Genomic DNA, 25,511 nt, shown 5'->3' on the forward strand with positions numbered 1-25,511 from the left:
TGCTGATTAAGGTGTGTTGATGACTGGCTTTTAGGTTGTTGACTGTGGTTTGCCTGTGCTGCCTAGCCCTCACTTTCTAAGTACTTGATAGGCTGGTGGTAAATCAGCACTCCTGTTCACTGATGAGGGGCCCGTTTCCCAGGCTTCAATAACTTCCCTGGCAGTTTTGGGCCTGCTCATCCAACAATATTAGTAGCTATGAAGTTGAATGTGTGTCCTTGTTCATTGCAGTGGAAGGCTACCAATGAGTTTGGGTCTTCTCATTTAACTGCTGAAATCAATGAGTTCAACTTTGCAGCTACCAAGATTGTTGGATGAGCAGGCACAAAAACAGCCAGGTTTGAAAATTGAAGGCTGAGAAACAGGCCACCTGTCAACAGGTGTGCTGATTTACCACCAATTTATCAAATACTTACAAAGCAAGGGCTGGCCAGCACAAGCAAGCGAAAGCCCACAACTTAAAAGCCAGTCATCAACACATCCCAATCAGTATCTAAAAAGCCACGTGCAACTGGCACCATATAAACATTACACACAGAGCAGCAGACACTTTCCACACCATTCTGCATTTAAACACAGAACCTGAAGATGGGCTCCAGCATAACTCTCAAAGTTTGGAAGATGACCCAGCCCAGTGGCTGACCTAGACTGGATCCTGCAACATTATCCTGGGACACATATAATTGCCTTCATTTGGGATCATGAATGTGTTTATCTGAACTGGAAAACAGACCAATGCATATACACAAATAATAACTACCGTAAAAGATGGGTTGCAACTTTTTTAAATTTTGCTATAAAAGTAGGGATGTTTTTGAACTGCTTTAGGAAATTCAAGTGAAGTTGGTGAAAATTCTTTGATTTTCTCCCCCCCCCCCAAAAAAGACACACAAATATGTTGTATGGTCATTACTGATACATTTAATATTTACTGATGAATTTATTACTAAATCCATTTGGGTGTTTTTGAACAATATTGTGAAATTCTTCATCAAGATATTCACTACAGTTATATGTTTAAGCCAATTCCAAGTAGAGGCAGGAATAGGAAGAGAACATCTGCCAAATATTTGATATATTTTCATGTATTTCTTCATATATTTTACATGTACACACACATACACTATTTCCCCCAACCCTCATCTCATACAGTTAAGAGGAAAGTGGGCCTCACTTTTTGATTTCTGAATTTTATCCAAAGAGGTAATGATGAAGCAGTTGGGGAACTCAGATTCCCAGCTGCTCTGAATCTGGGGTTTGCTGTGTTTGCATTTATGAGATGCAATATGCCAAGCCATTATTAGGAAAAGGATTATTGTGTACTGTGGGGGAAAGATCAAACGCAACATGAGAAAATATAATTTTACTGAAAGAGTAGTAGATGCTTGGAACAAACTTCCAGCAGACGCGGTAGATAAATCCACAGTAACTGAATTTAAACATGCCTGGGATAAACATATATCCATCCTAAGATAAAATACAGAAAACAGTATAAGGGCAGACTAGATGGACTATGAGGTCTTTTTCTGCCGTCAGACTTCTATGTTTCTATGTTTCTTTTGGAAAGCAATCTGAAGTTATCTTGCTTCCTTATTTTTGCAAAACTACTCCTACACACACAATAGAACAAAGGGAAGATGAATCTGGAAAATGAATTGATATCAGAAAATCTAGCAGTCCTGTGTTCTTGGCAATGAGCAGAACTCTGTAGATTTTTCAAAGAGAATAGAGAGAGAGCGTGCATAATTGCGAACCCTTTAATAGATCTGTAATAAAATAAGATTTATTATATATTTGTTCAGTCTCTGAACGAATGAAGAATGAGTGAAAGAGCCTGAACAGATATATAATAAATCCCCAAATAAATGTAGCAATAAGCAGACTTAGTTGTGGTCTGTTTAGTATGAAGATTTATACTTTAAACACTAAACTGGGAGAAAACTACATTATTGTTAATAGGGTTGATTTTTGAGTAAATATGCATTTGTTTTTTTTAATGCATAGTGATTATGACACGAATAATTTGATAACATCGCTCCAAGTAGAAGGAATAAACTAAACTTCATTTAAGAAGTTTAATTTATTCCTTCTACTTGGAGCTATGTAATTTTAATATAGTAATTATTTCACTCCTACAGATTCCTTTCTGTTGATATCTCATCTGAAAGGAGTTATGCAGTGCTTGAAACAATTATTTGTGGGTTTGTTTAAAATAAAAGTTTTTATTTTTACTACCGTACTTTTCACATATTCATCATCTCATTTCTTATTTCATTCTTTTACAACTTTTTTACAAATATATTCTATATTTATCTTATTGCTTTATTAGTTCAAAGTTGCATTTTTACCATCCTCTATCTCCTTTCTTCCCTTCCCCTTTCTCTTTCTAAACTAATTTCCCTTCCTCTCTGTTTCTCCTCTTCCCTACTTCCCTTCCTACCGTCTCTCCTTACTTGGTTCTCATGTTTCCTCTTTATTCCTCCTCTCTCTTTCTTCTTTTTTCTAACTCCTCTCTTCCCTTCCTCTTCCCTCTGCGGTACTTTTTCCATTTTTCTGGCATTGTATTCCAACAATTGAGTTCTTTTACACAATATTTTTTGTTTTTTGTTTTAAAGTTTGGCTAAATAGCATTGGTTTAGGTATAACAGTAGAACTGAAGCAAAAAAAAAAAAAGACTCCAGAAAAAAAAGTAAGATTAAAATCAAAGTTGGAACTAGGAACTATTGTTATGTTTACAAGCCAAAAAAAATCCATAAAATAATCATTTTTATGTTTGTGTACTTTGGAAATAGAAATGGAAAAAATAACTTGTATATCAGCGAGAGTGTAGAAAGGACATGAAGACCCATAATAAGAAAAATATTATGGGATGACATAAGGTTCCCAAAAGATTTGGCATCTGTTTTCAGCTGATGTCATTCAAAATACAACATTTGGTCAAACAATTTATGTTTTGTGGGAACATATTTTTCAGAACACTTTTAAAGACCCTCATCCATTCTGTGTCATAATTTAATGACAAATTAGAGTCTGTTTGGATAGTTATTAAGAAAATATGTAAACTGACCAAATCCATGTGGCTATGGGGCTTTAGAGAGTACACTAGTGCTGCAATTTCCAATTGCATTGGAAAGTGATTTCCATGTTGCTAATGTTTAAAGAAGATCAGTTTTCTCAAAAAAGAGACACTTTTCAATTGTTCATTGATCTTGTGATAGATAAGGAAACATCAGTTGCTAAAGCACAGCCCTCTGCTATAACTCCTGCGTATTTCTCAGCTCTGTTCCACATCCATATTTCTTTACCAGTATGACTTTGAGGTAATCTGAGAACGAGAGCTGACATCTATCCTTCTCTTCCTCTTCCATTCACTGAGCACTGACATCGCACTGAATATTTCATTTTTTAAACTGAAAATGTCCAGCGTGGGTACCTTTTACTATGCTAAGATGGCCCACTAGACCACCTTCTGGTTCCTCAATGAACAAATATCTTCTCAGTAATTGCATTAGCTCATGCACGGAATCTTCACCTTTCTTTCTCATTGATTGGGCCGTGTTGTAATGGAGATCACTTACGTGTGCCGTCCTCAACAGAAAGAAAACTAAACTCTTCTCGAGGCTGAGGAAAAAGATGAGCAGGTACCAGAATGGCAAAAGTGGTCTGATTTGGATGACAAAAGCCAAGGCCAGGCTGCATTCTAACAGCATAGTGCATTGATAGCTTGATAACATAGAGGTTTCCCTCCCTTTCTCCCCATCTGCATGATTTAAACCCCTTTCTCTTAGAATTGTTTGAGATTGCCTTTGTGTGTGTGTGTGAATAATCCAAATATTTTATTGTTTGTTTTAATTCAATTCCCTCCCCCAATACATTTTCAGTGGAAGATCATCTGTGGCGTTTAAGATGACAGTTTTTATGCTTCCTAATAGATAACTGTAATACTGTGTGCTCTGTACCTAGAGATAAATGCTAATTAGAGAATCAGATAACCTAACACTGTTTGCAGGGGTGTCAAATTCAAATTGTCATGTGATGTATTGGGACATTTTTCTCCTTCACTAAACCGGGTATGGGTGTGGCCAGTGCGTGAAGCATCCGGCCTGTGGACTGGGAGTTTGACAGCTCTGCTCTCCTGGGTTATGATATTGGATCCTATGAAAAAGAGTATTGTTTTCCCTTTAAAAAACCATGGTGGTGCAGTGGTTAAAATGTAATATTGCAGGCTAATTCTGCTGACTGCTGGCTGCCAGCAGTTTGGCAGTTCGAGTCTCACCAGCTCAAGGTTGACTCATCCTTCCATCCTCCCAAGGTCGGTAAAATGAGGACCCAGATTGTTGGGGGCAATATGCTTACTCTCTAAATCGCTTAGAGAGGGCTGTAAAGTAAAGTGGTATGTAATTATAATTGCTATTGGTATTTAATATTTCAAACTGAAGTGGACCCATATTTTACACACAATTTTATTTATTTATTTATTAGATTTGTATGCTGCCCCTCTCCGTAGACTCGGGGCGGCTCACAAAACAATAAAACAGTTCATAACAAATCTAATAATTTACAATTTAAAATATTTTAAAAACCCCATTATTAAGCAGACATACATACAAACATACCATACATAAATTGTATAGGCCCGGAGAAGATATCTCAATTCCCCCATGCCTGACGATAAAGGTGGGTTTTGAGGAGTTTACAAAAGGCAAGGAGGGTAGGGGCAGTTCTGATCTCTGGGGGGAGCTGGTTCCAGAGAGTCGGGGCCGCCACAGACAAGGCTCTTCCCCTGGGGCCCGCCAACCGACATTGTTTAGTTGACGGGAACCGGAGAAGGCCCACTCTGTGGGTAGTAAGACTACCAAGTTAATTTGAAGTAAGGCCTCTTGGCTTAAAGTCACTAAGGGTACTACTTCACTAGAAATCTGTGTATAATTTGTTTTTAATTTCTGCTTGATATTTGTAAAGTTTATGTAATCCCTTTACAAGAGCTTAAGTTAATATGTTGCAACAATAGATATAACAGTGCTGAATGATGATAGACCTTTGCAGTTAGAGTGACTATGGATAAAATGTCAGCATTTATTTAATTTATTTGACTTCTATGCCACCCAGTCCTGTAGGATTCAGGAATATTTGAAGAATAGGCAAGTTCATAATTGATAAATAGATTTTTGTTGTTTATTTCAGAGAAATTGTTATGTAGCCAGACAACTTGGTCCTATTTCCTCATGCCTTTCCCAATAGAAGTCATGAATTTTAATAGTACTCCTGTTCTTTATTCATATTCTGTTGGCTGGCCTCCAAAAATATTTAAATTTTGAAGCAGGTTGCCAAGTAATTATGGTATGATCAATGTTTCCTTTTAAACATATCTGCAATCAGTTCATGAGGGAAGAGAAGAGGAAAATGAGCTCTTTATTCCATTCATAGTCTGAGTAAGGAGCCCTTATGACTTCCATTGTTCCTTTGTGAAAGTCAGTTGGAAAAGTAACTTCTTCTTTTTCTTTGGGGTTTTTTTTGGGGGGGGGGGATATGGTTACAAATCATGATATCTATCCTGAAGAGATGAGTTATCATTTGAATGGAGAAGGAAAAAATTCCCTAGAAAGGACATGCATTTCAATAGAGAGAAAAAGCGAAATCACTATTTGGAATACATGGTGTTTTATGACAAACTATCGTAATAAGTGTTTTTTATACTAACTAGCTTGCTGAGTAAATGTGCATGATGGCTGCTATGACTAAGCAATACAAAATGTGTGTAAAAAAAAAGAGTTCTCAATTGTTTGTTTTCTACCAACTGCCTGTCTTTTGATAAGATTTGGAGATACAATAAGAGGGAAAGAAGGTAGACATGGTTGAGATATGATTTGGTTGTTTATCTTCGATTACTTACATCTTCATCTTCTGCATGAATCTCCAGCAGTGAAGGGGTTGTAGTTAAAACCCACTTGGAACCAAGAATATTTACATAAGCATAAATCCTAATTAATTTAGGAGAATTTATTTCCCAGTGCAATTTAGCAATAGAAATGATATGAGAGTTTTAAAAAATGATATTGATATACATCAGGGTTTTGATATTTTTGTTTTAAATCTAATATTAGTATTTGAATATTTAGTTGACAAAACGTAATGTATAAAGCAAGCTTCCACATTTGAGGGGGGGGGGCTAAACCACATGATTAGCTGGTTTAATTTCAAAATACTCATTGTATAACAGAGAACACTGCAGAATCACACACACACACAACATTTCTTAGGAGACTAAAATTTCTATACTTCTTTGGAGCTCAAAGGTCTGCTTATTTTTAATGTATAATGAAAATTATTTAAGAAAATATCTAACAGTTAAAACTATGTGATAGACAAACTTTGGCATTGAATGTAATACAATTTAGATTAGAGCAGGAGTCACCAACCTTTTGGACTTCAGGGACCACTAAATTCATAATTTTAAATCCCACAGACCACTAATATGATTTTTTTTAAAAAGATAAACAGTACTTAGTGCAATATAAAACATGCAAATAAGTTTTCTGCAGACCACCAAAATTTTCTTGCGGACCAGTTGGTGACTGCTGGATTAGAGCATGGAGGGAAATAGAGATGTTGATTTTTTTAAAAAGCAAAATTCTCCCCCCCCCCATGTTACAATTCATACAGTACCCTTCTCCTTTCTCTTGTTTGGTTTGGGATGGAAAATCTCTCTGGTGGCTTCCTGTGATACATAATCCCAATTATCAGCTGGATAATCAAGATACATGTAAGGGATCACATAATTTGGTTCTAACAGTTTCCACTGCTAGCACTGCTCATCCTTTAAACTAGCGATATGTCGTATGTTTTGGGAATTATAGTTTTTTTGGCAGTGCATCAACTTTACATTGCTTTTCCTCTCCTTTTGATATGAGACACACAGGCACTTTACTATAAATTAAAGTAATATCAGTAGAGGTCTTCCAAACAATGCAAGTGACAGAAGCATTTTAGTCTATTCCAAGACATGTAAAAAAACCCTACTCAAGATGTCAATTCTGAGAACTGAGAAGTGCTTTCTCTTTTCTTATTTTTTCTTACAGTGACAGCACAAAAGCAAATAAAACTCCTTCATCTCCACCTGATGGTTCTCCCATCACCAGCCCTGAAATCAAGGCCGTCAACCATGAACCAGAGCCATCCACTCTGGAAGCTCCTGGAGGGGGCATCCCCAAGTCTCCTTCTCAGGTATTGAGAGCTGCTGTTGTGTTTTCCTTGGGAATTTACACATTTCTACTACATGTTTCCATATTTTTGTTACAGCTGACAGTTCATCAGTTCAACTTCATCTGTAGACTAATTGGTTTTTTTCACCCAGTTCAGGTTCTTTAATAGTTTTAGGTAAACTGCGCTATTTCTCTTTCTCTCTAAAGCTGTCGTTTCTTAATCAAGTGTGCTACGTGAAAACAAGCTAGTTTGTATTATGTAATTAATGTGGTGCATAATTGTCCATAAGAGCAAGAAAAAACCCTGGCTAAATAAGATCTCTTGGCATGTGTAACCTCTAAGTAAAATAGTCAACTGCAAGACCAGTGGCATAGTAGAATACTGCTCAAAAAAAAATAAAGGGAACACTCAAATAACACATCCTAGATCTGAATGAATGAAATATTCCCATTGAATACTTTGTTCTGTACAAAGTTGAATGTGCACAACAGCATGTGAAATTCATTGTCAATCAGTGTTGCAGTTGGATTTCACAGAAGTTTGATTTACTTGGAGTTATATTGTATTGTTTAAGTGTTCCCTTTATTTTTTTGAGCAGTGTATTTTGGGTGAAGCTTCCTGAACCATTGTCAGAGACATTGATAATAAACTGGAGGTTAATCCTGGACCAGCGGTGGGTTGCTTTCGGTTTGGCTCAGTTCTCTGAACCAGTAGCGCTGACGGCAGGAAGCTCCATCCATCTGCTTGGGATACTTCTGTGCATGCACAGGAGGATCACACACTAGCACACACATGAACCAGTAACAATGAATTTCGGAACCAACTACTAATCCTAGGTCTTCGAAAGTTATTCTGAAGAGGTTTTCCAATAGGATTATTACATAATCTTCACTTTGCACGTTGTTTGATGGCTTTCTTAAAGGGAAAGCACTACCAACTGCATTCTCTGTTTGGAATTGACATCAAATATACAGTGGTACCTCGAGATACGAGTTTAATTCGTTCCGGACCTGGGCTCTTAAGTCGAGCAGCTCTTATCTCGAACAACTTTTCCCCATAGGAATTAATGTAAATAATTTTAATTGGTTCCAGCCCTCAAAAAACTCACAAAGTTAGTCTAAATTATGCAGAAAGACATGTTTTTAATGAAGAAATGTACATGTACATATAAATGAATAATGAAGTTTCTTTCACTTAACTTGTAAACTTTCTTAAACTTTTAAATTTACATATGTTCAACTTCTCTGCCACCCAATCCTGTAGGACAGAGGTCCCCAACCCTTTTTGCACCAGGGACCGGCTTTAAGCGATCAAGAGAGGAATGGGTGAATGAATGGACGGAGGGTGGGAAGGAAGGAAGGAAAGAGGGAAGGGACAGGAACAGAGGAAGGAAGCAAGGAAACTTATGAAAGGGGAGAGTAAGAGAGGAATGAGTGAAGGGAGGGAGGGAGGGAAGAAGGTGGGAAGGAGAAAGAAAAGAAGAAATAGAGGAAGGGAAGGTAAAAGAGAGAAAGAAAAAGAGCAAGAAAGAAAGCTGCAAGCACCCCCCCGAGCCCCCCAGGCCGGCTGCAACCTTTTAAAACACGCGCGCCGCTTTGCAGCTGTCTCCTGAAGCCGAACGCGGAAGTTAGCGTTTGGCTTCAGGAGACAGCTCCTTGGCGCTTGTATCTCGAATTTGGGCTTGTAAGTAGAACAAAAATATCTCTCCCCTCCCAGCTCTTATCTCGAGTTGCTCTTAAGTAGAGCAGCTCTTATGTCGGGGTTCCACTGTATATGATTTCTCATGCAAATAATGACATTATGTCCTTGCAAGCCGCATCGTTTGCATGATTTCATCATCATACTTGGGCCTTCATTTGACTCTCTACTTTTCCTCCTCTGCAGATGGCCATGTATACTTGTATCATTTTATTAAAAAAAATGAACATTATATTTTTTTGTCAAATATCCGTCAGTGTGACTTAATCTGACTTTTAAATTCACTTTGGCTTCACAAAAGTAGTTTTGTTCTAGTATTTCAATATCAAAAAATATAACTGATTTGTCAGCAGATAAATATTTTGGAATTTAATTACAATTATATGAAATAAATTATGAATTCCTAGAATGTTAGGATAGTGATGGGTGTAGGTAAATTATCTATAAGAAGATTTTATAACACAATCGCTATTCCTAGGTGACCATACATATCCTTATATCTCTAGTTTCATTGTAGAAACACCCCACCCTGCCTTGACATTTGGTTATTTTTTAAAATGCAGTTGCCTTGCTTTTATAAAACCATTAATCATACTTGCAAATGGGAATACATGTATCAATCCTATTTGGGAAACATCTCTGGTTAGCGAAGAGCAGTGTTCTTGGGAAAAGGAAAAAGCCAAGATCTTATCTTAGAGGTACTCTGAGTTCACAACGAACTTTTAGAGTCAGTTTAGAAGTACAGTATGTTAAAATGAAGGATATAAAATTTAATTATAATTAGAGATAAGTTGGATAGATGACTGGATCAACAGTCCAAATTTCCCATTCCATCTATGAATAGGGCAGTGGAAATGTGCCGTTTTTGTATATTTGACTCCCAGTTGGATAAATAACAATAATTTGAACAAGAAATTAGCCCCCACGTTCATGCTATTTATTTGCTAATAAGAACAGGAACACTCTGGGGGCCTAGTTGCTGTCTAGCAGCAATTTTAGTTAACAAAACATCATAAAAAGTACGTTTTACTTGAGATACATTTTGCAGAGTGTTTTATTTGAGTAAAAGAAAACTGATAAAATGCCATAAGGCTGACCACTGTGTGAACAGTTTTCATTTAGATTAGCTTGCTGAGAAAATGCTGGTAGGATAGAGTAGTATAACATACATGTTTATATGTCTGCAGTGTTTTCATCTTTCTCTCTGATTTCTAAGACAATTTTTAACCAATCTTGAAAACTTCTTTGGTTACTTTTTAAATATTTCTTTACTTGCAATATTGCCTTACTGAAGTTTTAAATAAGTCTCTTGGCTAAACTTGAATGGAAATCACTTTCATAGTTTAGAACAGTGGTGGGTTGCCCTTGGTTTGGCTCGGTTCTAAGAACAGGTAGCACTGGCATCAGAAGGCTCTGCCCGCCAGCCCACAACACTTCTTCACATGCACAGAAGTGTTGCACGCACACACAAACTGGTAGTAAAGGGTTTTAGAACCCACTACTGGCCCATGGGCCTGATGCGTCACGTACTGACACTCCCACGGCAGGTTTAGTGAAAGGGAAAAAAGTCAAGATACACCATATGACGCTGCTGAGATGACACGAGTTTGACACCCCTGGTTTAGAACATTTTCAGTGATCATTAAAGTAATAAGCTTTGCAATTTGTAAATGAGCTATCTGAGTTTTACTATATACTGAAAGCGTATCTAGGCATATACAAATTCCACATTGCACTTAATAACTAGACCCCTACTTTGGTGTTTTTACAAATGAGCAAAGAATTCAGAGTTATTCTCTGAGGTGTAAGATTAGCTTACTTAGGTAAATGTTAATTTCTCAGCTATTGATTCCAAATTTATTGTAACAGCATTGTTTTCTCCCCCCTGCAAATAATTGTAATATTGTATCTTTTTGGAAAAGCTTTCTTGACTCATTGCAGCTTATTTCTATCCCTCCTTCCCATCCAGGTTAAAATAGAAAAACAGGCTGTAATGGTTGTGACCCCTTTGCAATAAAAAGCACCTTGTCTTCTAAAATAGTGCAGATGATGAGAAGACAAGATCTCCTCAGATTAATGGCCTTTTAGCCAGAAAGCTGCTTAGTGTTCTACATTTTGAGCTGGGCTTGTACATGTTGTTGAATTTCTCTATTTATTCTTGTGCTGAGAATTTTTTTCACATCTTTCCAAGAATTTTGAGAGAGTTAATAGTAAAGGTTTTATGTTTCATACATAGTAGAAAACGATGAGGGTATGTAGTTTGACATTTTTTATTCGATTAACCAATATAAAATATCGATTAACAACAAAAACCAGATTCATTATAGTAAGTATCTTGTGTATTCTATTCAACACAACAATGCAGAATACATTCATAAGGGAGAATGGTTAATTCAGCCAAATCTATTTCTATCCTTCCCTACCAATGTTGTAGGCTGCCCACTCCCACAGGAACTCTGTGTTGTACATATCCACTTTCTTCTCAATTTGTACTTAGATTTATTTATTTATTTATTTGACTTCTATGCCGCCCAATCCCGAAGGACTCAGATTAAGCAAGGTTTGGAAACCCTGCAAACTCTGAATAGAAATAATGGTAAGAGTAGCATAGGCGCCATCAACAAGGCTTTTGTCATGTCATCTTCAGCTGTTACTCGAAAGATGTCTTCCACCTTACCTCCAAAAAGAAAGAATACTTAAGGATTCTTATTCTGAGGAGAAGGGATTACTCACATCTTCTCAAAAGGAGAATAGATATGTGGTGCACAGTGCCCTCAGCTGGCCTTTTTCTTTCAATGCATAATGAACCTTGTTATTGCTTACTGTGCTCAAAGAACACATAAAATCAAAAGGCCTTAAATCCTGTACGGAGATTAATTTCACTTTCTTCATAATTGTTCTATGATTAAAACATCAACAAAACATGGTTTCCCATAGAAAACACAATAAGGGTGCTTCTAATTGACCCCTTTAGCATACTGGTGCGATTTGTACCTAAAGTAAATTTCTAAATTCAATGTCGGGGAGTGGGGGGGAAATGAATCTTGGTATAAGATTTTAAAGGAGTACTTGAAAATTTGAGAGACATTGATGGAATGCTCTGCCTCCTGTGAATACCATAAAATATTTAAGCATTGCAGATAATCTCCTCTTTTAAATTTCTTTGTATTTTATGAAATATTTAATTTGGAACAAAAAAATATCTTTCCATTCCAGTTTTTCTTGCTAGAATACAGTATTTGTCACCATAAAAGAGTAAAACTCAGTAATTATTGCTCTGCCATTATTTATTTTATTATTATTTATTTTATTAATTGGATTTGTATGCCACTCCTCTCCGAGGACTCGGGGTGGCTCACAATATAATAAAAACAGTATACAACATCAAATTTAAAATACAATTAATATAGTTAATTACTCTAAAAACTCTGGAACATTAAAATCATTCATTCATTTTCAATAAGAGACATACTTCGCACTTGTTGGCCAGAAGGTAAGGCCTAATGACCCCAGGCCTGGCGGCATAAATGGGTTTTCAAGTTCTTACGGAAGCCAAGAAGGGTGGGGGCAGTACAAATCTCTGGGGGGAGATGATTCCAGAGGGCTGGACCCCCCCACAGAGAAAGCACTTTCTCTAGGTCCCACCAAGCGACATTGCCTAGTTGTCGGGACCTGGAGAAGGCCAACTCTGTGGGACCTAACTGGTCACCGAAACTCATACGGTAGAGGGCGGTCCCATATTATAAGGATGCATTATTCAAATATAAAATAACATTGCTAGGAGAGGGGGGAAATGCAAAAGCTCAAAAAAATTAAAATTTCTTCCAAAAGGCTAGTATGGACTGTAGACAAGGTCCCATTCAGTACAGATATGTAAAATGTCACATTTTAGAAACATTGCAAAAACTTTTAATAGTATCAAAGCTCTGAGGATAAAATGTATCAAATAACATAATAAGAGAGCAGTTTGTAGGGTTTGGTGTGAAAAGCCAAAATCCAAATTAATATGGCAGAGAAATATAACTTTAGAACTCTAAGAACACTCTAAAATGTTGTGAAAACCACTTGTAGGATATATACCTATATATAGGATCTATATATCTATTATCTCACATTGCAAGTATTCTCTCCAACTCGATAGAACAGCCCTGGATTAACCATTAAGCAAAGTAACTACATGCTTAAGACCCAAGGGAAGGGGGGCACCACAGAGTCTCCCCGCCTTGTATCCCCACCCTTAACAGTTTCCCTGCCAACCTTGAGTCAATTTTTTGGGTAATTCCTTATCCTCCTTTTTTTTTTTTTTACTTTAATTTACATTGTTAATTTTTTTCCCCTTTGGCTTAGTGAATCTCTAAAGTTTTTTTTTTGAAGTTGTTGTGATTTTATCCCATTTGTTTTTTTCCCATGCCTTTCAGGGAAGGGCGGTATTTTGGGGATTAATTGGACTTAATCTTGTCTTGACACAGGGTTATTTGTAGCAAAGTCTCACATGAAACTGACAATAAAAATGTGAACTTCAAAAGGATAATCATTTTACTGAGTCAGTTATTATGCTGCCAAATCTATTATGTAGCTCTAGAAGAAATACTAAACATGGTAATTAGTATGTTTTCACCATCCCATTGGTGCTAATTAATGTGAAATTGTTTTAATTTAATTTTTATGTATATATTCATTTCCACTTTTTGTAAAGTACTTCAGGTGTCTACTGTAAAGAAAACCATGCAGCTGTTTTCAGAAAAGGTAACAAAACAGTTGCAGCAGACAATGAGAGTATGTGAATGCTCCCAGAAGACAAATACAAAGTAGAATCACATCCATGCATGTAAATCTCTGATAAGCATGGAAAGATTGCAAGTGATGAACTGGAAAATGAAAAAAACTAGATATGATACTACATTATAAAATAGTTCCATAAAAGCAAAAAACGATATGATCTCTAAGCTAAGGAATTTTAAATCCTTGTTAACAGCTGTTTACATAGCAGCTGAACCAGCTATAAATGTTGTGACAATGGCAATATAAATATCCAAGAATATGCTGATGAAGTGTCATTTCATTACAATGAATTTAAACTGGTTTAAGCAAAGAACAATAAAACACAGGATGCTCAAAATGAAAACACTTGAAATGCAAACATTAGCAGGCCTGGAGAATAAAGCTCACACAGATAATAAAGTTCTTATGGGATCAGATATCAATTTCCGTAAAAGAAAAAACCCACTCACTGTACATGAAATAGGTCATATCCTAAAATGGTCACCTGCAAACTATGAATTGCCAGGTCATGAAAAGGAAGTACTGGCCTAAATATAAATTTAGCAGAGGATATGACCCTACATAAAGTAGTAAACAAGACTACTCTTTTGCAATAAACATATCTGGTCTTGTGAAAGACTGTTGGCTGTTGTTTCGAGACCTTTCTTTTACAAATTTGATTTGTAATTCTGGCATCATGTTGCTTGCAGATGAGGGGAATAAAAGAATGAGATTGACAGAGTTTCAGTATGCAAATCTCAATGAGATCAAAAATCAAATTAGGAATGAATTAGTCATTTTTATTGCTAACTACTTTCCAAACTATATACTGTATACTATTGAATCTTCTTGCAATCCTTTAGTCCTATCACAGAAATAAACAGGAAAGGATAAACATTAATTAATGTTTGTTTTCTCACTGTGATTGCTAACTCAAGTAAATAATTTATGAAACTACAAGTAACACCCACTTAGGAAAAAATAACCTTTATGGGATTCAGCCATGGTGCTCTAAAAATAAAAAGGACTAATTATGGTAAGTATCATTTGACACTGATGAAGGCTCACATGAATTTATTTTCATTGAATGGTGTAGTAGAAGAGAATCTGGAAGGAGAGTATATTGGATTAAATTCAAGCAGCCCCAGCCCCATGATATAATGGCAATGTGTACCTTTCTATGGGACATGAAATTCTTTGAGATAGATTCTTCTCTGAAATTGCAATAGAAAGAGAAATAGAAAGACCAATGATTTGTACTGCAAAAGACACAATTGATAGAGAAGAATGCACAGTTGTGTACATTTGAAGGTTTGTCTAAAGTTTGAAAGAGAAGACTGTCCCATATGAAAAGCAGAGAAGCTGAAGCACGGAAGTTATCTCCCTTAAGGTTTCCAAGTCCCAAAACAGTGTCCAAATGTTGCGAGTTTCACAGATCCTATTTTTGGAAACAGCAGAAGACTTGAAACTCTTGAGTCAAAATTCCTTAAAGCAGATTTCCGCAGTCCATGCTGTGCTATAAAGGAATTGTTGCATTTGAAATTTGATATTTCACACACACACACACACTGTTGCCAGCAGTTTTGACATTAATGGCTGTGTATTGTGTTATTTTGTTTTAACAGCACATTCACAGTATTATACTTTACATTGTAGCCAAGTGTCATTTCTTCAATGATGTCACTGATAAGATATACTTACATATTTACAAAACATGAGGGGGTGTATTGACTTCTATGCCATGTTGTGGGAATAAACAACATATTTGACAAATACCACTTCTGACAGGCATTGAAGTGCTTTCCGCATTGCCAGACTTTTACATTGTTCTCCATATTATTGGAGAGGAAAATGCCATAAAATCCCAAGAGTTTTAGCCCCAGAGTGAATTATTCCCAGCAATGAAACGAAATAGAAATGGCAAACTATCTATCTATCTATCTATCTATCTATCTATCTATCTATCTATCTATCTATCTATCTATCTATCTATCTATCTATCATCTATCATCTATCATCTATCATCTATCTATCTATCTCTATCTATCTATCTATCTATCTATCTATCTATCTATCTATCTATCTATCTATCTTCTACCTATTTATTTATTTCATTTATTTACATCTGCAAAATGAGAGCTTCAGACTTAACCTCTCCTTCTACCAACACTGATTGGAACTGGTTCTGGATTAAACAGGGGAACCATTGTAACACAGTACCTCCTGCCCCTGATCCCTTGTGTTGGCCAAGAAGGATAAAATCATGATGGTATTGAAGGTCCCTGAGAGATCAAGGAGGGCCAGGATGTACCATATATTATCTTGTTATCCACTTTATAAAGGATTTTTAAAAAATTCATACAATCACTGCTAGATAGCCCAGGTACGGTTAGAAATAGAATTTGGTGATCTGATTCCATATGTTTATATCTAAGGAAGTCATGAGTTTTTGCTCAATCAGTACTGATTGTTGAAAAATTCGGAAAACCAATCTATTATTTATTTTGGGGGGCAGGGTGTTACTATTTATCTTTCATATCATGGTCTCTGCACAATTGTGTTTTTACTTTTAAGGTTGTTCTTCGATCATAAATAAAACTAAATAAATGAAAAAAAGAGAGTGTTAAATTTTGAAGACACTTATCCAGTTCTAAGAATTGAGAAAAAGCAAGTGTACAAATTGTGTGAATTGTCCCTTGGACTTTCCCATGACCTAGCACACACCAGTTATAGAAATTTGTCAATGATTAGTGGCTTATTCTTACAAAACCTTTATTTAGGAATATTTAGTCAGGGCAGGGTAGATTTGTACGTATATCATTTTGACTGAGAAACATTGTTAGAACAATCAAATTATTTTGAATTTTGAAGATCAACTTACTGCTCTGACATTCTACCTAGAACTGAGATTCATCCCAACAAATTTAGAAACCTAAGACTGTGAAGAGATCTGTTATAATACAGAAAAGAAAATCAATACATAATAAAACCTATTGGTGTGATGCTATGTACCCAATGATATCAAAATAAATCAAAATCCTTGATGCAAATATATTAGGAGAACAAGGATTCTCAGACCAGCTTAATTTCTTCTACTGCTATGCGTGATGTCATGATTCCCAAATAATCTGATCTAATTTCTATTGATTAACATTGAATAATGTTTAAACTATTCCATTGGCAACATTATTATTATCACATAACAATAATGATTGAGTTTTATATTATTGGGAGTCTTCTGCATTGGAATCAGTCAAAGCTGGTTAGAAACCCTTTTCTCTGTGGAAGTAGATATTTCTGCACATGTAGGGCAGAATGTTCCATGAAGCTTCCCTGGCTTCGTAGAACATTAAAAAAAAATAAAAATAGTCATATACAATTTCCCACCTTGTTGTTCCAGAAGGTTGCACAGACTCTAAATATGTTTGCATGTCCTATCTTATGCACATTAATTATGTTACGCTTCTCTCCTGCAGAAGGGAAAGCTGCCCACGACTGAAGTGTAACTAATGATGCAAAGCTGTTTTGGAAGAGTGTGATTGTTTCCTCTTATTGCCATGTGTTTTTGTTCTGACCCTCTTTGTATGTAATACAGAGTGTGCAATTGTTTTTACTTTGCTAACCTGGTTCCCTGTCTCTGGTTTTTTGGGTGTCGCTGTTTGTGCCGTGGCCATGTGTTCACTTGCATGCAGTTGAGGAAAGGCCCTCCTGTGCCACCACCTCCAAAACTCACTCCATCCAAGGAGATGAAGCAGGAGAACATCATCAACCTGTTTGATGACAATTTTGTCCCAGAGATCAGTGTGACAACCCCCTCACAGGTTAGCTTCTCCTTCATCCCTGCTCTCTCTTGTCCTCTCTTGTATCGTTCCCCCTCCACTTCCCCTCTTTTCCTTACTAGAGGTGTCAAGCCAAGAAAACTGTTCAGAGGATAAGCAGTCAAAAAAGGCTGTGAACTGTGAATTGAAACTCCTAAAGATTGGTGGATTCTTAACTGGAAACACAACAGAGAAAAAGCATGTTATAAACAGAGCACCTGCTTTCTTCTTTGGTGTCCTTCACCAGGATTTCTGAACTAAATAGGAGAAGTGTGGGAAGTGGGTGATAGAGCTAGGGGAATACAAAGGCATAGAAAACAAGACAACACTCAAATCAAGTACTGGAACTGTTCTTTAAACAGAAATTTTCACACAAAAGGTTGGAACTTCCAGGCAGTTGTAGACAATCTTGCACATTTCTTCTTTTTAATCGGACACTTCTTGTCCAGACAAAGTCAGAGCACTGACAAAACTCAATCTGGACTTTGCTCCTTGTTTTGTCAGCGTGAATTTGCAGTGTAATGTTGCAAGATGGCAATGGCTGATTAATTAAAATACAATTATTGAAAATCTATATTTATTCCCCCTTCCCCAATGGAAATCATTATTTTTATTTATGGTGAGCTTTGGTCAGGGGCAGATTCCCCTTACCTACTGCCACCGCTGCACTGCGCATGTAGTAGGGGGAGTATCGCGTGCGTACATGTATCCCCAGTGTGATTTTGCTTCCGTGCATGCACAGGAAGCAAAAACACATGAAAACCTCATGAGGGAACACGGACCTGTGCGAGATTTCAATGATTTGTTGCTTCCGCACTTGCACAGAAGCAAAAATAAAATAACTGAAATCTCGCATGTGTATCTCCTTGCAAGATTTTGCTACTGCACATGTGCAGGAAGTAAAAAGTACCAAAAATTAAAGAAAAAAGATGGCAGTGCCCGAAGGACTGGCACCAGAGTGGTCATGCACAAATTGCACAATCTGGTGGCTGCTACCATGCACAGTCACCTACCGCACCGTAGGTGCACCCAACTCTGGCTTTCTTCATAATGTTTGAAAATCCCTGACACCAATGAAGTTCTTGACACTTAAGTCTCCTCTATCCCAAAGAATGGAGTCAAATTGTGTAAATTAGATCTCCAAACTTGGGGTTCCCCACCTGTTTAACTTCCATTAAAAGGCAGTGGCCGTGAGATCATTTTGTGCTGTTATTTTTCTTAGCTAATATATGGGCAGAACTGTGCCTTTTTAAAGGCTTGTGCAAGAATAATCTGAAGTTTTATTGTGTTTTTAACAGCCTTCCTTGTTTATTCAGATCAAACATGAGCTGACTAGTTCTTCTTGGCAATTACTTCCCCTCATAAATGTCCTCTCTCCCAATTGTATTAGGAGCTTTGGGATTATACTGAGAGAGGTCACTGCATTACCCAATGATTTTGCATTTAATTATTTTTACAAATTGCTAGCATTTACCAGCCCATCAGAATCTCATGACCCCCCAAGCTGATCTCTAAAGAGATTTTGCTAAGGGACTTACCTAACCAATAGCCTCATTTTGATGACTCAACTTTAGACACTATGATGAGATTAAAAAAGCAGCCTGACCAGTTTTCTGGCCTCATTCTCATGACTTTTGTCATCCTCCTCTTCCTCATCATCATCATCATCATCATCATTGTGATAAATGCTCTTTTTAAAAAAAAAACATAAAAAGCTATCAATGACACCTCTAGAATGTATGTTTCCTGACTCCATTCTTCCTTCCCTACCTCAGCACGGTGGCCTGCGGCTTTTACCTCTTCCTCCTGTTCGACGACTGAACCTGAATTTGGGAAAAAAGGCAAGTGTAGGCCTCAGGTTGCCAATGTGATGGGACATCCCAGAGAGGCAGATGGACACTGCATGGAGTGTTCAATAGTTTGGTGGATCAGAATTTCCTTTTCACTCTGGGATAGAAAATGAGATACAAAATAACGGTTAACAAGTTTTCAAACTCCTTTTTTGTAAAGCTTTAGTTCTCAGTTAGTACTAGATAAAGAGTAATACAGAATCATCCTGACATGTGCTAACACAGGCAGCGAGCATCAGATAAGTATCAGAGACCTTTCAGACTCAATTGGAAACCCATAGAGGAAAGGGGAAAAATGACCAGTTCATTCACGTGAATATACTTAACATTTGTGTTTCTCTCTACAGACTTGGGATATTGGTTTATTATCTCAATAAAATTTAGGCCTAGCAGAGGCTTAGAAGATTCTTTTTTTCTATCTAAAAACGTTCTGAACTGCTATAAGAATAGAAGTTTATTTACTTATTTAATTCTCCCCCCCTCTTTGTCATCCAAATAGCTTTTGAAGTTATGGGGATTTTGAGTGGGGAAAAGATGTGAGGAAGTATATAGAATATAATTTTTTATTTAGATTACTTATTGGCCAAATGTGATTGGACACACAATAAATTTGTCATTGGCGCATATGCTTTCAGTGTACATAAAAGAAAAGATACACTTGTCAAGAATCATGAGATACAACATTTAATCCTTGTCATAGGATACAAATAAGCAATCAGGAAACTATCAATATTAATATAAATCAGAGGATATAAGCAACAAGTTACAATCATAAGTGGGAGGAGATGGGTGATAGGAATGATGGCAAGACTAGTAGTAATAGTAATGCAGCGTTAGTGAATAATTTGACAGTGGTGAGGGAATTATTTGTTTAGCAGAGTGATGGTATTTGGGAAAAAATGTTTTTGTGTCTAGTTGTGCTGGTGTGCAGTGCTCTATAGCATCATTTTGAGGGTAGGAGTTGAAACAATTTTTGTCCAGGATGCAAAGGGTTAGTAAATTTTTTCACAGCCCTCTTTTTGACTCCTGAAGTATAAGGTTTTTAATGGAAGGTTGTTAGTTTTTTCTGCAGTTCTGATATCCTCTGAAATCTGTGTCTGTCTTGTTGGGTTGCAGAACTACACCAGGCAGTTATAGAGGTGCAGATGACAGACTCAATAATTCCTCTGTAGAACTGTATCAGTAGTTCCATGTACAAAGATTCTAGCCCTTAAAAACTTCCATATATGGTTGGAGTAAGCATGTTATATAAAGTGTGGTTCTCAGTGACAGACAAAAGACAAATTTATGTCTGTGTATTAAACACACAAGTAAGCATTGCTATATTAATTTGAGGATAAAAAATAGACAATTTTAACTTTATGAGATTTTGGGGTGGGTGGGGATATAATTGTTTCCATTCAAGAATTACAATTGCAAAACTTGTCTATGCTTTAATGCAGGGATCGCCAAACTTGGCAACTTTAAGACTGTGGACTTCAACTCTCAGAATTCTCCAGCCAGCTATGCATGTGCACCAGCTATGTTGGCTGGAGACTTCTGGGAGTTGAAATCCAGAAGTTTTAAATTTGCCAAGTTTGAAGACCTCTGTGTTAATGTTTGAGAAAGCCGTAGGCCACTGATCAATCTTTCCATCCTTGTCCGCTCCTATCCTTTCCCTGCAGCATGCCTCAAGCAATTTTTTAATGCCATGTTTTGTATTGTATGTATTTGTGTAAAAACCCTTACATAAACAGAGCATTCTGTCTGGGACAGGTTCAGAGTGTAGAATATTTGAACTGGAGAGTATTTTTAGAAAACAACTTGAATTTTTAGTGGATAAAGGACAGGGAGCGATAGGTATATGGACACAGTTCTGTTTTTAGTGGGGGTCAATTATTTACGAAGATAGAGAAAATGGTCAAGGAGGAAGACTCATCAACATCTGATACAAATAACAGGTAAGAATCCAGCATGGCTATGACCTCGTTTTAAAATTGCATTTCATATACACAAAACTTAAAAATTGGACCTTATTTCCAAGAAGCTGTCAGGACCATTAAGTGGAAAATACAGGTTAACTATGAATGTCTGATGCAATAGTGAAATCTCCACTGGTCACCCACCACCAGTTCACTGCCCTTACATGTGCAGTGTATGGGAGATGCACACTGTGCGTGCACATGCCCATTGCGTGCCAGATGCACACTACTACTGCTTCCAGAAAACTGGTGGTTAACAATTGCTTAAAAAAACACAATTCCAACGATCAGCTGTGTGACACACGATCGTTGGAACTTTTTAAAAAACCACTAAAGCATTTTTAACTACTGGTTCTGGAGAACTGGTAGTAAAAATACTCAAAAAGTTTTAAAAAGTGCCAAAAATCGCGCATCACACAGCTCATTGTTGGAATTTTTAAAAACATTTAAAGCATTTTTTTTTACTATCAGTTCAGGCAAACCGGTCTGAACCATTAGCATTTCCTTCCTGGTTTAATGCTTAAATTGTGGAGGTGAAGGAACATCTCTCAGTTGAATGGATTTCAATGGATTTTCTTCTTTTTATAAAGAAAGTAAAAAAATAAGAAGTTATAGTAATATGCTATTTAATAATCTGGAACTATTAGTTTGCTTTAGTTGAAAAATACCAGATATCCATATATTTATGTTTTTTGTAGAGATTTGGTGTTGACAATTATTTTGTATTACTCAGTAGAAATTAGAAAATGATTTAGTTTTTTTAAAAAATTACATTAAGCAGCATTATGAAAATGTTGTTTAATAGTATCAATTGCTAAGATTATATGATCTGCTTGATAATAAGAGGATTCTGGTATTTCTGCCTTGCTTGGATGCAATATATCCTCAATGCTCACGGTATTCTGTAATTTATTATCATTGCAAATAAGAGTCCAGGAAGCAAACTGCCTTAACATGGTAGAATAGTAGAGGTATTACTCAGATACAGATTTTGAAGGGACCTTGGAGTTCTTCTAGTCCAATTCCCTGCTCAGGCAGGAAGCCCTATACCATTTTAGACAAATAAGTGAAAAGAGATAGGTTTTAAAGAAAGAAAAAGATGGTAGTACAGACACATTGTGAGATTAAATTAGAGGTTTTCTCAGAAAGTGCTATCCAATCATTTTTTAAAAGATAACCAGAAATGTGATATCAATACAACAGTTGTACTGGAAATTGTAGGTCCACCCTGGGCTTTGAAGCAGTGAAACCTGAGAGAATCAACTTGAAATGAAAACATGGAACTTGAAATTGATCTAATAGACAGCATAGGACAGTAGTGTAACAAATGCAGTGCCTGAGCTTTGTGAAATCTTAATACTTGGATTTTATTATCTCCTATTTGCAGCACATTATAGCCAACGATCATATATGAACATGTATTTAATATATAACCTTTTGTACCTTCAGTTTACAGATAACATCTTCCACATAACATCCATGTTTTTAAACTGTCTATCTAAAAATACTGATTTTTTTCCCTTTAATGCTGCCAAGTTTGATGCTCCTGGGTCTTTCCAGGAGGGAGCCAGCCTATTGGATCTGGATTTTGATCCCATTAAACCAGATAACAACCTTGTAGGGAAATCTCCCACACCTGCTACTCAGGTTGGTTTACCCATTGCCATTCCTTCACTCCATGACCAGGGAGTAAAGACTTTATGGTTTCTTGTGGGGAGAATTGTACGATGTAATTAAAGTAATTAAAACATATATTTGGGTCTTGCATATATCGTGCTGATCAGCAGTTGTATTTGCTGTTTATTTAATGTAGTTAAGAGCTTCTCATTCCCTATTTCTTAGAATATTCCTATCCTGTATTACAGACAGTGCAAAGGGTTGGAGAGGGGAATAATGGTTTGTCTTTAGCCAAGTTGCAATGTTAAACATTTGGCTAAGTCTGAAATAGTAATCAGGCATACCATAGAGCAGTCATGGCAAACCTTTTTTGGCTCACGTGCCAAAAGGGTGTGTCTGCTAGCACATGCGCATGTGCCCACACCCATTCCCTCTCCCCCACGCATGCGCGGCCCTGCACTGCCCCTTTGCATGCACACAATTCTCTCCATCCCCACGCATGTACACAGGCCTCACAGGGATGATGAAAAAAACAGCCAAATGGGCAAACCGGAAATTCAGAAAATGGATTTACAGTTTGCCTGTTGGGCTGTTTCCAGGCTTCAATAATTTTTCCTGAAATCTCCAGAGTGCAAAATAGAGCCCAATGGGCAAACCAGATGTATGTTCTTCTGCACTTCCAGTTTGCCTAGTGGGTGTTTGTTTGCATTCTGGGGCTTCAGAGAAGCTTCCCTGAGGCCTCTGGAGGGTGAAATTGCCTTCCCCAAAGCTGAAAATCAGCTGGCTAGTGCATGCATGTGCACTGGAGCTGACATAGGACAATGCCTCGTGTGCCCTCCAATATGGCCTCCATCATGGCCATAGAGTATTAATGGTTAGATGCCATTGAGTTCAATGCTCATGATGATTGCATAGGCAAACATCCTTTATCTTGGTACTGTATTTAGTTGTAATTCGGATTTTTTTGAAGAACATTGCTTTGGTCCCATCCATCCATCCATCCATCTTATCTGCCATCTTCCCCATTTTGAATATTAAAATATTTAAATAACTGAAATTAATTGATAATGGCCCAATAAGTCAGTGTCTACTGACCACATAGAATTATTATCTCCAGGAAGATCTGTTCCTAACTTGGTCCTTCAAGTTTTAACTACTGAAATGGACTATCCAAAACCACAGTGGTACCTCTACTTAAGAACTTTTCTAGATAAGAACCGGGTGGTTTTTTTGCCTCTTTGTAAGAACCATTTTCTACTTAAGAACCCGAGCCCAGAAAAATTTCCCAGGAAATTTGAAAGCGGCACAAAGGCCCGGCAATTTTCCTGCCATTCCCCCTTTAATCCTGGCCACCTCGGGCTTTTCTGAGCTGCCAGAGGAGCCTTTTGGTGGTGCTTAAGGAGGCTTTGGCAGTCCAGAGCAAACGAAGCATTTTCTTTTCTCTGGGTGCTTGGAGAGGGAATAAACCTCTGCCAGTGCCCAGGGAAAAGCTTGGAGAGGAAATAAACCACTTCGCTGTGATGACTCCCTTGCGCTACCTCCCACACACCCGGTGCGAGGTTGTCTCATGGAGTGTCTGGGCACGGAAAGGCAAAAGGGGACACTTCACCCCGGCTGAATCAACCCGACTTCAGCTAAACTGAGGAGTCACCACAGTGAAGGAAAGGTGCCAGCTACAAAGCGAGCAAGTGAGAGAAGAGGGGAGCCCTTCCGCATGGGAAGGAAGGGGCAGCACGCAGCAGCAGCTGCAGCCAACTTTCATCAAAGGATCAGGAGGTTCCCCCCTCTCATCCACCTGGATTTCTGTCTCTGGTGCAGTGTATGGGAAGCAGCCTCGTCCTGGGTGTATGGGAGGCGTGTGTTCCTCCTCACTGTCTCAGAGTCCCTCTTATTTTTTCTAAGCCTTAAAGTTTTGGATTTTTTTGATTCCCCTCACCTCATCTTCTTCCTTCAGCAGCGACTGTCCTCCTCATCTTCTTCCTCCTCCTCCCACCCAAATTCTGAGCTTTTATTTCTTTCCTAATGAGTTTGCATGCATTATTTGCTTTTACATTGATTCTCATGGGAAAAATTGCTTCTACTTACAAACTTTTTTATTTAAGAACCTGTTCATGGAACAAATTAAGTTCTTATGTAGAGGCACCACTGTACTTAGTTCCAATGTGTTATTAAACATTTTGTACACCTTTGGTCTGTTTTCACTTTTTATATTGTTTGAAATAATAAGGACTTAATAATGTTTTTTTCCCATTACTTTTTGCTATGCTTAGCCTTTGTCTTGGGATTTTTGGGAGGTAAGATACAATTTTCACTGCAAAATAATAATGTAACACTTGGTGTTTGTAAATGCTACCTTGCACCATTATTATGCAAAGACTGTTATGTATATCTTGAGTCTCTATTTTCATTGACGCTACAGCAATCTAGTTGCTTGGTCAGATACTCCCACAGTAGAAACCTCTGTCAAATTTAGTAGTATAAGGAACAGCATTATTTTATCATTTTCATGTTTTATATAGAAAATATCTTCCTATTGTGAGCAATGGCTGGTCAAAATGGCAGAGGTATGGAGGAAGCCTTAGAGTTTTCTGATGTCATTTTCT

General features: G+C 37.2%; 1 protein-coding gene across 8 annotated transcripts in view; it reads left to right on the top strand.

Moving 5' to 3' along the window:
- BIN1 (bridging integrator 1) overlaps positions 1-25,511 on the top strand; it is a 142,704-nt gene that overhangs the window by 107,151 nt on the left and 10,042 nt on the right. For 2 of the 8 annotated variants that reach the window (XM_070729931.1, XM_070729905.1), the window contains 3 exons: positions 7,080-7,224; positions 17,355-17,483; positions 19,256-19,321. In XM_070729931.1, the coding sequence (XP_070586032.1) occupies positions 7,080-7,224; positions 17,355-17,483; positions 19,256-19,321 (340 nt within the window). Of the gene's footprint in view, positions 1-7,079; positions 7,225-17,354; positions 17,484-19,255; positions 19,322-22,827; positions 22,939-25,511 lie in introns of all 8 variants that reach the window. The other 6 variants (XM_070729914.1, XM_070729896.1, XM_070729941.1 and 3 more) reach the window with 3 other exon arrangements.

Source organism: Erythrolamprus reginae, chromosome 1, assembly GCF_031021105.1.
Source record: "Erythrolamprus reginae isolate rEryReg1 chromosome 1, rEryReg1.hap1, whole genome shotgun sequence".
NCBI lineage: Eukaryota > Metazoa > Chordata > Lepidosauria > Squamata > Dipsadidae > Erythrolamprus > Erythrolamprus reginae.